Here is a 15,535-nt window from a genome sequence, read left to right on the forward strand (position 1 = left end):
ATGACCCGCAGTGTGCTGACCGGGTGTTTGTAGGGCAGGCAATGTTTGGGACACCTTTTCTAGTCCCCTCCCTTGATTAGGGTGAGCAGAGCAGAGCAGCACACCGTGGCTGGCGGGTCATCCCTTTAAGCGGTCGAAATCAAAAGAAACAAAATCACCCAGGATGCTGCTGAACATCCCTGCTGCCCTGCAGGGCCGAGCGACCACTGGTCCGTGGGCCGCCTATGTGCAGGATCGTGACTACAACTGCCAGTGGTCACCTCCACCTGTTGCTTCGCCACTCCCCCATCGCCGCAGGTCTTGAAGAGGGTGGACGGGTTTAGGATAGATGAGTGTGCACAAAGATACTTGTGCGTGAAAGAGATTTAAGTGGAAAAGTCGATGCACAGAGACAGTCCCACTCTCTCGGCGTTGGAAGCCTGGGTCCATTGGCATGAAAAATTGTTACGTCTGGAGACTTCCTCAGCTGCATTGAATGGCCGTGTTGTCTTTTGTGCTCCAACACACCCTAAGCACTCCACAGTGCTTTGCTGCGTTGCCATCTCAGCCATTGAATCTTCTTATTGGTTTCTTCCAGTCTTCACATGCTGGGTGAGCAAAGCCCTGGTTCACCAGGGGTCGATGACCCAATGGCTACCCTCACAAGGTTTAGCCGGCCTGTCGAAGCTGTTGCCCGGGGTGTGGCCGCTGCCACATGCTAGCAGCTACTGGGAGCCACAAGTGAGAGCTGGGTGTTAGGTGGGGATCAGAGGCTGGAGAGCTGCCCTAGGAGGGCACAACAAGCCCTCCATACCAGAGATACTACCCCTTCCTGAGCACCCCATACACCCCAGAGGACAAAGTAAATATGGAAAAAATCCACTCATCATCTTCTGAAAAGAAAGGCCAAACTGATAACATTTGGGAACATCATAGCCAAAATCCAGAGCTCTTACATCACAGAAAAAAAATACCACCAACCTTTAGAAGGAAATAGTTCATATACCAAGGGAGCAGAGTCAAGATCATGTAAAAGCTGCCAGCTTCTATTATAAATAAAAGATGAATCTTGAATTCTGAAAGGTAAAATATAAAGGCTAACAACAAAATTAAATTCTCCTTCCAAACAGAGCATCAGTAAAGGACTTTCAATCATTTCTGACAAAAAGATCAGAACTAAGTAGGAACTCTGAAATACAAATACAGAAGTTCAGAGAAATCTGGAAAGGTATATTTATTTGAACAGTTGGAAGGAACTGTATGATGATACAGTAATAGCATTTGATTGGGAAGAGAAAAAAACTATTATCTTCTCATAACCTTAATGGCTTCAAAAGCCACATGAGAAAAATAAAGGTCTTTACATGTGGATTGGTTCTGTTCTTAAGATTTGAATAGGAGAAAGAGAAAGGAAGGTAAAAGGAATATACTGATGTAAAAGGAAGAAGAAAAGGACAGAACAAGAATGACAGAACTAGAATAGTTTGATAGAAAATATTTTTGAATTCTGCTTTGTGTATGAAAAAGAGAGCAAATACTCCTTTTTTGTGTTTAAATTCAGAATTTAAAAAAGAAGAAAAGGATTAATTAAAATGGGAAAGTGAGTTTGGAGCATATTGAAGTATTCCAGGCAGATGGTTATGAGGATCACTATTAGAGATGCTGAATTAGAAAGAGGGAACAAATGGAAAAGATACTGTGGAGGTAGAATCATTAGGGGTTAGGTAACTGATTGAATATGAGAGGGAAAGAGTCAGAGATAACACCAAGATTTCAGAAATCAGAGACTGCACTGGTGATAATAACACTGACAGAAAGCAGTGAGAAGGAACCAGTAGAGTGGCAGAGATAAACTTTGCTTGAATATTTGAGGTGCTAGTGAAGCATTCTAATGGGAGTGTCCTGTAGATAGTTGGGACCTGTGAATCTGAAGCTCAAAAGTGAGGTCAGAACTAAAAATAGAAATTTAGGAATTATTTGCATAAAGCTTGTAGTTTTAAGTCAGAAGAGTGGATCAGGTTTCCAAAGATGTGAGAAAAAAAAGAATATGGCTTAGGGTTGATTTCAAAGGCCAGGTTTTTTTTTCTTTTCCTTTTAATCATCAGCTCTGCTTATTTATTATACTGAAATAATTTCTCAGTATTACCTTCCCCTGCATTGAATCTAGATGTCAAGAAAAACATCTTAACAATTTAAATTGTCAGAAAAGCAAAAAGCTTCCTTTAAGATTTTCTCCTCCCCATCCCCTCCCCCTGCAATAAATAGTCTGATATAGGTTACACCAATGCTTTCATGTAATGCATATTGTCATATTCCTCATGCTGAAACAGAAGACACATATCACATATACAGTGAAAAACTCATGAAGGAAATAAAGTAAAAAGATGGCCTGCTCAATCTGTAATTAGACTCCAACAGCTCCCTCTTTGGCTGTGGATAACATTTTTTATAATGGATTTCATATGGATATCTTGGGGACCTTGTTTTGTTGATTATAGTTTTAGTCTTTCACAGTTGATCATTGTAGAATATTTCTGTTACTATATATACATTGTTCTGGTTCTACTCACTACTTTGTATCAGTTCATATGAGTCTTTCTAGGCTTTTCTGAAATCATCCTATTGATCATTTCTTATGGTGCAATAGTATTTTATTACAACCATATTCTAATAGCTTGTTCAGCCATTCCCCTAATTCTTTGCCACTACAAAAAAAAAGCCACTAAAAATATTTTTGTACAAGTGGGTCCTTTCCCCTATGTCTGGTCTCTTTGGGATACAGACCCAGTAGTGATTCAGATGGTAATGCATAGTTTTATGGCCTTTTGAGCCTGGTTTCATATTGCTCTCCAAATTGGTTGTACAGTTCACAGTACCACCAACAGTGTATTAGTGTCCCACTTTTCCATATCTCTTCTAGCATTTATTATTTTCCTTTTTGGTCATATCTTATAGTTTCTATAGCATTTTCTCATAGTCCCCCATATCAGAGGATAGAAATGTGCTATTTCCTTTGGGCTGGGGGACCAAGATTGGTCATTGTAATTAATCTGAGTTCAGCTATCTCTTATGGATGTGTTCATTTGCATTGTTTAAGTCCTTGATATATTCTCTTGAGTTTGCTTACTTAATTCTCCTTAAGACTAGGCAAGTCTTCCCATGTTTCTTTGAATTCCTCATATTCATTATTTCTTATAATGTACTAATACTATACTACATTCACGTACCACAGTTAGTTCAGTCTTTCTCCATCTAATGGGGATACCCACTGTTTCCAGTTTTTTTTTATGTGACGCATTTAATTGTGGAAAAGATAGATGTATTAATTATATGAGACCCTGCATTACTGATTGTGGAGGTAGCTGGTAATATTGCAGTTTCATCTTTGTATAAGAATCCTGGTATTTAGTGAAATAAAGCAGTTGATCAGGAACCTTCATTCTAAAAATATGAAAGGTGGGGGAGAGTGACGACTTGTGTGACTTTGAGGAAACAATTTTGTTCCTTGAGATCCATTTTCTCTTAGGTAGAATATAAGAATTGTACTAGGAGATTTCTAAGATTACCCTAGCTCTGACCCTAAAACTGGTGCTTGACATGTACTCTGCCCAGTAGGTGGTGCAATGGCTCAGTGTTTGTTCTTCCTTTTATCTACAGGAACTATGGAAGTATTTCCCTTTGAAGTTCATTTGTCCTTTTCATCTTGGAAAATCAGTCTGTTTTCTCTGTTCATTGAAAATATATTCAAACAAAAATGTTTTCCTGTCATAACTGTACTATTTGTGTGTTTTTCTTCATATGTTGACCTTTGAATTTGAAGGTAATACTATATACTGATGATTGGATAATCTTGACAATGATTCGGGTAGGTTTACTACACCTGGGGGCTAGTGTGAGATAAATCATGCTTCTTCAAGAGGACTACCTAAATTGCCAGTTGCTACTGAATGAACAGTGAAGGAGTAAAAGAAACAATAAACAATGTCTAGGGTCACCTACTTGTACGGAATTTTTTGTATTGAGAAATCTTTTATCTGTGGTTGGCAAGCATAATTTCATTGTAAGCGTCTTCAGCTGTAGACCTGTAATTACTCACATTTGCTTTGTGTGGTATTACTTTTCTTTGCCACCTGCCTGAGTTAATTAGAGACTCAAGGAACAAAAGTGGAAGAAGAGCACTGGAACCTTAGGTAGTAATTCTCCTGTCTTGGCTGTGGTGGAATATTTTCTTCTGGAGTCAGGCTATGGTAGTGAACATTAATTGTGTGTGTTTTTTAAATTAGTGTCAACTTGATTTTAAGACATAAAACATCTTAATTGACTTTTTCTCTTACAAAAAATACATTCTTACAGGCCTTATTAATTTAAAGAAGTATTCTCAGGTCAAAGAGATAAAAAGGTTCTATATATACCCAAATAGGATTTGTAATAGCAAAGAACTGGAAACAAAATGATTCTTATTGATTGGGGAAATGCCTAAACAAACTTGTAGTACATGAGTGTAATAGACAATTACTTCATTCTAATAAGTGATGACTATGAATAATACAGAGAGGCATGGGAAGACTTGTGAATTGATTCAAAGTGAAAAGTGTTATTCAGTTGTCCAATTCTTCAAGACCCCATTTGGGGTTTTCTTGGCAAAAATACTAGAGTGGTTTGCCATTTCCATCTCCTGCTCTTTTTTTTTTTTGAAAAATTTATTTAGTCAATTTAGAACATTATTCCTTGGTTAGAAGAATCATATTCTTTCCCTCTCTCCCCTCCACCCACCCCTTCCCATAGCTGACACGCAATTCCACTGGGTTTTAGATTGTCCTTGATCAGAACCTATTTCCATGTTGTTGATGTTTGCACTAGGGTGATCATTTAGAGTCTACATCCCCAATCATATCCCCCTTTACCCATGTAATCAAGCAGTTGTTTTTCTTTGGTGTTTCTACTCCCACAGTTTTTCCTCTGAATGTGGATAGTGTTCTTTCTCATAAATCCCTCAGAGTTGTTCAGGATCACTGCATTCACTAATGGAGAAGTCCATTATATTCGATTGAACCACAGTGTATCAGTCTCTGTGTACAGTGTTCTCCTGGTTCTGCTCCTTTCACTCTACATCAATTCCTGGAGGTCGTTCCAGTTCACATGGAATTCCTCCAGTTTATTATTCCTTTGAGCACAATAGTATTCCATCACCAACATATACCACAATTTGTTCAGCCATTTCCCCAATTGAAGGTCATCCCCTCATTTTCCAATTTTTTGCCATCACAAAGAGAGCAGCTATGAATATTCTTGTTACAGGTCTTTTTCCTTATGAGCTCTTTGGAGTACAAACCCAGCAGTGCTATTACTGGATCAAAGGGCAGACAGTCTTTTAGTGCCTTTTTGGCATAGTTCCAGATTGCCCTCCAGAATGGTTGGATCAATTCACAACTCCACCAGCAATGAATTAGTGTCCCTACTTTGCCACACCCCCTCCAGCATTCATTACTTTCCGTTGCTGTCATGTTAGCCAATCTGCTAGGTATGAGGTGATACCTCAGAGTTGTTTTGATTTGCATCTCTGATTATAAGAGTTAGAACACTTTTCCATGTGCTTATTAATAGTTTTGATTTCTTTATCTGAAAATTGTTTATTCATGTTCCTTGCCCATTTATCAATTGGAGAATGGCTTGTTTTTTTTTCTTTTGCACAATTCATTTAGCTCTATAAATTTGAGTAATTAGACCTTTGTCAGAGGTTTTTGTTATGAAGATTTTCCCCCCAATTTGTTGCTTCCCTTCTAATTTTGGTTGTATAAAACCTTTTTAATTTAATGTAATCAAAATTATTTATTTTACATTTTGTAATTTTTTTTCTAACTCTTGCTTGGTCTTAAAATCTTTCCCAAAGATCTGACATGTATACTATTCTGTGTTCACCTAATTTACTTATAGTTTCCTTCTTTATATTTAAGTCATTCACCCATTCTAAGTTTATCTTGGTATAGGGTATACATCTCCTGCTCATTTTAAAAATGAGGAATCTGAGGCATACAGGGTGAAGTAACTTGCGCAGGGTCAGTCACACAGCTAGTAAGTGTCTGAGGCCAGATTTGAATTCAGGAAGATGAGTCTTCCTGACTCCAGGTCGGGCACTCTATCCACTGCACCATCCAGCTGCCCCAAGTGAAGAGTGAGTAGAACCAAGAAAATTATATACACAGGGACTATAGCACTATAAATACAGACCAAGTTCTGGCTATATGGCCATGAGCAAATGACTTAACATCTCAGTGCCCCAGGCAACTTTTTAAAACTACAGGACTTGTATGCCTGCATTGGTGGAGTCAGTTTCCACACTGGGAGTTTCTGTATTATTTAAATCATGGGTATAGGCACCCTCCCCACCTTGCAAAATTCATATATCAATTTATCAACAGTGAATAACTTTAAATTTGAAACTGTTTTGTTAAATTTGTTGAACATATAGAGCAATGAAACATAATTAAGGAGGGACTAAGACTAGTAGCCGGGTTAAGCAGGAAAGTAGCTGGTAGGAAAAGGATCAAGGCCAGTATACACCTTTTAGTAAAAGGAAGATTAAGTGATTGTTGTAGAGTAGGCAGGGTAAACGTTTAAGATACCTTGGTTTAAGCAAAATGAGTTAAACTTTTCTTAAAAGCCAGTACAAATTAGCAGGAAGGTAACATGGATTGAGAGAGGTAAGCCATATTCAAGGTCTCCAAAGATCAATAAAGGCAAAGAAAAACAAATGAATCATCATGGAAAGAATCAGCAAGCAATCTTTTGTCTCTGATCCTTGTGTGAAATATATTTACTCTCTACCTTCGTTTATGATCCTTGTTGCATGGGCAGGCAAGGAGGGTTTGCAGCCAGGAACATTGGATGGAGAAAGGATTCTATAATCAGTCTCCATTCTTACTTTGTAATTTAATTTATTTTAACTTAATTTAACTAATTACTTCAGTACTCTGAATATAGGTATTTGGGTGACTTCTGCTTTGTTTTCACCATGGCGTTTTTTTCTTTTAACTCATACTTATTTTTGCCCTTAAGCCTGAGGTTTATTCTAGCTGAAAAGAGGAAGAGTTGGTTTCTTTGTATGTGTTTTATTACATCCAACTTTGATCATTGTATCAAGTTATACATAGAAGGTGTAGAATATTTGACTAAATGTGTACTAAACCCTGGGTTTGGGGTTTTTTTGGTTAGTTTGTTTTTAAACCAAGTCCCTTGCACCATGGATATGGTTTTAAAGTAAGGAAAACCTGGTTTCAAGTCTAGCCTTTGGTCTATCCTGCCCATGTGATCATAGACAAACCACTTAACCTCTCAATCTCCCAGGAAACTCTCTAAGAAAATATGTTGCTGATCTGCATTGGTACAAGAAGTTTCCACCCCAGGAGTTCCTCATGTTGAGGAAATCACAGGTCTTGATTTAAAAAGCAAAACAAAACTTTAGTTTAGTTGGTTTTTAATCAGGATATTAATTTAAATCGCAATTCTGTCCCTTTCTAACATTGGGAACTCCCCCAAGTCCTTTCCTCTCTGTGCCTCAGTTTCTTCATCTGTAAAAAGGATAGTTTGGCTAGCTCTTTTAGAGTCTGAATCCTATGATATTTCATATACTTGTGACCTTCAAATAGTTCAACACTGCAGTTAAAGAATAAACAGAATTTTCTACTATTTAAATAAAATTCAAAAAGAAAAATTGGTCTGAGGATGTTGACTGCCAGAATTCAGTGGCAAACTCCTTAGCCTCTGCTGCCAAGTCTCAGACATTTTACACACACACACACACACACACACACACACATCTCAGTTTATCCTACACTTCTGCTATCTCCTTTTCTTAAGATTGCACCTCAGCTGAACTGTTCCTAGAAGATGCTTTGTAATATTCTGGGTCTGTATGAAACATATGCTTTCTTTACCTTCGATGATCTTAATTGAGATTGAGAAGAGAACAAGGAGTCTTTTTTAAAGCAGTTTTTCTAACATGAAAGCTTAGTGCATTCCTCTATCAATTCTTCCCTGTGCATTTTTCACTTTTATTTTTAATACTTTGGGTGAAATTGTCTTTTGTTTCTCTCTGCCTCCTCTCTTCCCTTTCCTATTTTCTCCCTGCAGATGCCATATTGTTTTTCTTTGGGTAGGGTTCAGAATGCAGTCAGACTTGCCTTAAAGTCTTAGTATTTGTTCATCTTACCACCTTCCAGCAATTTCTGTAGATCAAGTAAAACAAACTAGGAACTTAATGTGTTTAGAAGCCAGGGATGGTCTCTAACCTAAAGGGCACATTCCTGGGGTATTTGATTTTCCTTAGTATTGATCAATCTATAAATAAATAAAAAAAATTAAAAAGCTTAGAAAATAAATCTTGAGTTGTAGAAAAGCACATCCTAGAGTGTTTCATATTGACCTAGAATTGATCTTTTCAGGATTTAAATAAAGGGCCAAATGCTAGGCCTTTGGTTTTCCTATTCTTATTTCACAAGCTTGTCCCTGTTTCATCTCTCTCACTTGGAAAAATGGTCCAGTAAGACTATCAAATACCTTTTTTGTTCTACTCTTTTGGGCAAGTCTATTACTTGATTTTGGGAGTATTAATGATTTTGGAAGACTTTGGTTTAAACAGTCTTCATAGTTTCCTTGAAGACATACTGGCAGGATGCTCCCCAAAATGAGTTTTTTTATTCTATTGTCCTTTTATTAGATCCCTTGATCTTGAAGATAGATTTTTTCAGCAAAGCAGTGAAAGATCCCTAATAAAGGCAAGACTTCCTGTTTAGGAGATAGTTCTGCCTTGCCCTGCCCAATTCTGCCCTGCCCTAACAGAATCATTAGTAGCTCTACTCTGGAATAACCGTCTCTGATTCACCTTATGTGTGGGTGTCTCAAAAATACAACTAGTCAATTATCTCTCATTTCTCTCATCTTCTTTTAAGGCTACCATTAAACACTCACTGAGGCTTAGGATTTTGCTTAAGCAATCAAAATCCCTTTAAGTCGGCTGCTTACTTAAAGTGATTATTAGATGACAGTTGACAGCTAAAATATTTCATCTAATTTTTTACTTCTGAGCCCTGCCCTAGCCTCTTGTTGACACAAGCATAGAGGAAGTTCTTGTTAAGCTGGTAAAACAAAAGTTTGCTCCCACTGCACCTCTCATACCTTTTTTTCTAACCCCTAACACCTATTTTTTTAAAATGCTAAACCTTTTAACAACTTATGGCAGTCATTAAAAACTACCACAAGTCTGCATAATTCTAGAAAATGTATAGTTGGAAATATTTAGTTGATTGATTTGATAAATAATAATTGAAATGCTCAATAAAATGCATAAGATTCAAAGTATGTTTCTCTAGGTTGACTTTGACTGCCTTAAATAAAATTTAAACAAGATAAGTAGGATGCAATCCAATGGACCACTAGGTTTGGAAAGATGGCTCAAATCTTTTAAAATTAGTACCTGTGTGACAAATTTCAGCATGTTCTAAGTAGATAAAGCATATTTGTGATTTTGTTGTTTATTTTTTAACATTGGTCACTAGAAAATAAACCTTATTGTTCTTAAAAGAGCAATGTTTTCATTTTTTCTCTCCCATCTTTTAAATGAATGGTCTGTGCTAGTTTTCTTCTGGAATTGTTTGTGGAAGGTCAGTTGAATGTCAAATGTCTTTTAAAGATTTTATGTCTAGTTTCTGTGGGAAGTCAAATACCGTAATGGAATGTTGTTTCTTTTCACTTCACAGCAGGTCTGCCAGTAATACAAGCTCAGCTTCTTTTTCCTTTTTTTCTCATTCCTATCTGCTCAGTCAGATTCTTTAGAATACTAATGTGGTTTGGCAGGGTTTCACTTAATGAAGCACTTTTTCCTTTGCCCTATAGGTGTTCAGCCAAGCTGCATGCCCAGCAGTGCTGCTGAGAATATTCCCTTACAATCATCTTCCTTAGCTGTTCAAAGTTGTCCAACAAGGAGTCATTTCTTTAATCCTCTGAATTTCTGTAGTCAAGAAAATTCTTAGAGCTGTTATATTAAGAATCACAACTTTGCTTACTGACAAAGTTTGTCCCTTATTTAGATCTAGGAAAGAAGTATAAAACCTCAGGGCTTACTATATATTAGAAATGAGTAATTATGTTGACACTACATAGTCATTGGGTATAGTCTGTGGCAAGGACAAGAAAGAAAGACAGGCTTCTTCACTTTACAGTAGGGAACCTTGATATGCAGCTATAAAAAGAATTTCAGTTAAAAATACTTCTTTGCAGACACATAAGGGAAATTTTAGCTAAGCCTAACCAGTGGGTCTCATGTAGATTTCGATCTATTTATTTACCCTTTCTCCAATTATAGCCATTTCAAGGCAAATAAGAACATTGAGTAGAAGATAAACTAAATATAAAACATTTCTGACTGAAGTGACATTTCTAGTTGGACTAATTGGTTTGGGTTTGTGCTAATTAATCATAGTACTCAAAAGCTGTTTGTCCTCTGATTACTAAGTGTTATGGTTGTCTTGAAAAACTTCTTTATGTTTCCTGCCTTCTTATTTAGGCTGAAAGTGAAGAAACCAAGGAACGGCTGTTTGAGTCCTTGCTTAGTGAATGTCGGGATACTATACAAGCTGTCCGGGAAGAGCTCAAGCCAGATCAGGTAAAACAGTTGTAGAAGATCCCCCTGTATTGACCTCTTAGTCCACATGACTTACTATATATTCCTTCAGCTAGAATATTCATTTGTCCTAGTACATATGTTCTCTTAACTTCTGGTTCACTTTACCTTAAGTTCTTCACTGTCCTTCTCTCAAGCTTCAGTTACCAACTCTCAGCAGTTGACTTTCTAGCCCTGAATACATAGCCTCTCCAACTTTTAATAGTATCATGTTGTCCTAATCAGTTAAACTCTAAACCTCAGCCAGCTTTTATTCTTTCTTTTCTCAAACCTATATTTAGTTGATCATCAAGTCTTGATAATTTAAAATCAGCCAAGGTACACCTCATCCTCCCTTGGGAGCATTAAAAAAACCATTACAAACATGTGTAGTCATTAAAACAAATTTCTACCTCGGCCATGTCCAAAAAATTTTTTTTGTTTCATTTTGCATTCTGTGTCCTTCACTTCTTTGTCAAGAGGTGGGGAGCATGTTTCAACATTAGTACTCTAGAATCCTGGTTGGTCTTGATATTAATAAGAGTTCAGCAGCTAGGTAGAATGGTAGATAGAGAGCACTATGCCTGGAGTCAGGAGAACCTAGGTTCAAATGTGGCCTCAAATCACTTCTTCACTTGTGTTACCCTGGACAAGTCACTTAATCCTGATTGCCTAGCCCTTCCCACTCTTCTGTCTTAGAATTGATGCTAAAACAGAAAATAAGGGTTTAAAAAAAAAGGAGTCCAACATAATAATCTTCCATCACATTTATATACTGTAACTTGTTCATCCATTCTCTAATTTCTGGGTACTTCTTTAGATTCCTTTTCTTTGCCATCTCAAAAAAAAGATAAATATTTTTTACTATATCCTTTGAGTTTATTCTCCTTGTCTTCACCCCTGTCTCTTTTCTTCCTGTTTTCCTATTAATCAAAATGTATTTCTTTATTCAACTCTACATGTATTTGTGCTCTCATGCACACATGTGTGGTCATCCTTCTTTTGACCACTTCACAAGAAAGTGAGGTTTAGGTGTCACTCTCCTCCTGCCCTGACCTGATTTATATAGATGTCTACTTGTGCACCCTCATAAGATAATTTTCCCTAATCATCTCTTCTCTCCCCCTAACCCCCAGTCTCCTACTTCACAGTGCATTCCTCTTCTCTCTCCCATTTTCCTGTGATCATCAGGACAAAAATATAAGCCTTGCAGGCATTGTCTATTTGGGTTTCCTTTCTGAACTCTGATGATGCTGGGGTTCAGAAGGGACACATGTATCATCTCATATTTGAATATGAGCAATTTATCCATGTGTAGTCCTTTATTGTTGTTTATTCATGTTTGCCTTTTTATGCTTCTCTTCATTTCAGTGTTTGAACTTAAAGTTTCTCCACAGCTCTGGTCTTCTCATTAGGAATGCTTGAAAGTTCTCTATTTCATTAGAGATTCATTTTCCCCCCATGATATTCTATTCAGTTTTGCCAAGTAAATTTTTCTTGGCTATAAGTCTAAAAGCTTTGACTTCTGTAATATTCTGTTCATTTATAGTGGGGGCTGCTGAATCATATGTGATCCTGACGGAAAAGTTTTACCTACCTCTGTTTCTCCCATCCTATATTTTTACATATGACTGAAACCAAGTGTAAAACTTAACATTTATTGTTATTAAGTTGTACTTAATTAGATTTGGCAGATTTGTTCTCTCTTGAATTCTGACTCTTGTGAGGGTTACTATAGCTATCCCTTATAGCTTTGTGCCATCTGAAAATTTGATAAACATGCTATCTATGCCTTTATCCAAGTCATCATTAAGAATGATGAGCAGACCAGAGCCTTGAAATACTCCACCAAAGATGGCTTTAACTCCATTAATCTGTCTACTAATCAAATTGCCACTTAGATTCAGCCAGTCCCAAACCCATCCATCTCACAGTGATTTACCAGTTTGTCAGCCTTGTCATACTCACAAAGGAACCCTTTAATAACACATTCTAAAATTTGGTTTGGGGTTTTCTTATCTCTACCAATCTTATGGGTGTGAGTTGGAACCTCAGAATTATTTTATTTTGCATTTCTTTTATTATTTGTGTTTTGGAGCATTCTTTCATATAAATGTTGATAACAAACCTTTCTTTGGAGAACTGTCCATATCCTTTGACCACTTACCTATTAGAGAATCGCTTCTATTCTTATATATTTATATTAATTAATTAATTGCTTAACATTTCAAATTGAAGTGAGGAGGGGAGGAAAGGAATTCATGGCATAGAGAAGAGTGTGGAGAAAGACATAAAGAAAGGAAAGCCCAGGACATCTTTGAGAAGTAGAAAGAAGACAACTTGGGATGTAAAGCTTATGATGGGATATTAGTTGAAATACGGTTTAAAATGTATATTGGAATCACATTGCAGAATGCTTTGATTGCTGGGCTTTATAGCTTGGATTTCATAAAGTTGGTAGGAAAACAATGATAGTATTTTAAAATTTTTTTATTTTTAAATATTTTTCCATGTTTACATAATTCATTTTCTTTCCCTCTCTTCTTCCCTCCCCACTCCCAGAGCTGACAAGGAATTCCACTGGGTTGTACAAATGTTATCACTTGACATCTATTTCCATATTATTCATTTTTGCTATAGAGCAAAATGATATTTTTTTTTGACAAGGGAATAACATGTTGAGAGCTGTGCTTTAGGAAGATTAATCTTGCATTGCTCTGTAAAACATTGGCTGTAGAAGACACTAAAGGCAAGGACATTTGTTTGGAAGCTATTAGTAATCCAGGTGAGAGGTAATGAGAGACTGAACTAAAATGAGAGGACAGATAGATGTAAGAGGCATTTCAGAGGTAGAATTAAAAGATGACTGGTTAGATTTTAGATTCAGATTACTGATTAGTTGAAACTGCAGTGTTTCAGGCTTGAGTGACTGGAAGAAGGTTGGTGCCAATGACAGAAATGGTTTTGGGGAGTCAAGAGAATTATATTTTTCAGGAAGATGGATGGTCTTGGTTTGAGACATTTTTGAACTTAGTATTGGTATAAAATTCAAGTAGAGATATCAAATAAGCATTTGGAAATCTGGAAATAAACGTGAAAAGGTCAAGAAAGATAAGAGTTGGAGATTAGTTACTTGGGAGTTATCTGTAGAGAGGCAGTAGTCAGTGAATAGTAGTCATACAGGTCGGAGACCACCTGGGGTAAACTTTAAGACCTAAGAGAAGACCAAGAACAGAAACAGGAGGAAAGAGACTCAGTATATCAACTTTTAATTCTGCGTTTTAATTATTTATTTGAAAGTCATTGACCTTACTAGGTGCTAAACTGGAGAGAGATGATCTTATTTATTTTTTATTTTTCACAGTGTTCTACAAAATGAATGGAGATTTCAAAAATGGTAGTAGTCGGTAAACATTTACTGGGGCAGCTAGGTGCACAGTGGATAGAGAGCACTATGCCTGGAGTCAGGAGCCCTGGGTTCAGATCTGACCTCAGGCACTTCCTAGCTGTATGACCCTGGGCTTATCCCAATTCACTTAACCCTGATAACCTAACCCTTAGCTCTTCTCTTAAAATTATTGCTAACACAGAAGGAAAGGATTTTAAAAAAGAAGAAAAAGTTATTGGTAACCTGAGAGGGCAGTTTCAGTATAGTGATGAGGATAGAAACCAGATTATAGGAGTGGATAAGCAAGTGTCAGTGAATGGAAAAAGGCAGATAGGATTCTGACTTGAGAGGTGACAAAGAAGGAATATTTGATGAATTTTTTTTGTTGTTGTTGTTGATTCTGATAAAGAAAAGGCCCGGGTACATTTGGATTTTGAGAGGAAAAGATATTGAAATATATGTACAAGAGAAGGAAGAAAACTGGTATAGTAGGTCATGTGGGGGAGATTGAGAACACACCTTGAAGAGGTTAACTTTCCAAGAGAAGGAGCCAGTCTCTTGTGATATTAGAAGAAAAGAATGGAGGTGGGTGAAGGTTCAGAGCAGTATTAGGGTTTGAAATTTACATAGAATTATCTAGATCTTTTGGTCATAGAATTTTGAGTAGTCTAGGAAAAGTTTTCGAGGGTGTGGAAGTTTCTTGTTTTACAGAACCAGGAAACTAAGATCTGAGATTAAATGACCTATCCAAGAACATACAGCTGTGAGGAAGAATTAGGGAATCAATAGGAGAATATCATTTTTAGAACAATATTGAGAGTCTATCTCAGATTAGGTAATGCTGTAGTGGAGACAGTTGGCTAGAGTTCATGATTTTTTTCCAACAATATTTGGCAACCTGGGATCAGGGAAATTAGATAATTAAATTACCTAGATTTGGAATTTAGTAATGCCTTTGTGTCAGAATATGGATGAAGAGATTGTAGGATAGTAAATGAGAGTATTGTGTAATGACTGATTTTGGAATATAGATGGAGTGTGAAGAGAAGTGGGACTTAGAATAGCACTAATGTATTAGTGAAAAGATTAGGAGTGTCGGTGAGAATGAAGACTAATAAAAATTTCAGAACCCTTGTAAATAGAACACTTGTGAGTATAAGATATGTTGGTGAGTAACTGAAAGGCTGTGAATGTGAAGCTCATTGGAAAGGTCTGTTGTGATCAGGATTTGGGGGCACACATCTGTAATCCTTGCTCCAGAGGGAGTCAGAAGCTGGTGGATTACTTGAATTCTGGACTGTAGTAGGGCTCACGCTGATCATGTCTACATTAAGTCTGAACCAAATGTGGTGAACTCCCAGGAGCAGAGGACCACCATGCTGCCTAAAGAGGAATGAACCAGCCCAGACTAGGGCAGGTTAAAGTTTCTGTGCTAATCAGTGTTTAAGATCAGACTATGAATGGTCACAGCACATCTAGCCAGGGCAAAATAGGTAGAAGACCTGGTCTTC

At 37.0% G+C, this 15,535-nt stretch overlaps 1 protein-coding gene across 1 annotated transcript in view; it reads left to right on the top strand.

Annotated features, from left to right (window-relative positions):
- The window catches only part of SRP68 (signal recognition particle 68), a 56,019-nt gene that overhangs the window by 25,539 nt on the left and 14,945 nt on the right, over positions 1–15,535 (top strand). The window contains exon 9 of the mRNA XM_056817106.1: positions 10,541–10,639. Coding sequence (XP_056673084.1) covers positions 10,541–10,639 — 99 coding nt within the window. The remainder of the gene's footprint in view (positions 1–10,540; positions 10,640–15,535) is intronic.

Source organism: Monodelphis domestica, chromosome 2, assembly GCF_027887165.1.
Source record: "Monodelphis domestica isolate mMonDom1 chromosome 2, mMonDom1.pri, whole genome shotgun sequence".
NCBI classification, from domain to species: Eukaryota; Metazoa; Chordata; class Mammalia; order Didelphimorphia; family Didelphidae; genus Monodelphis; species Monodelphis domestica.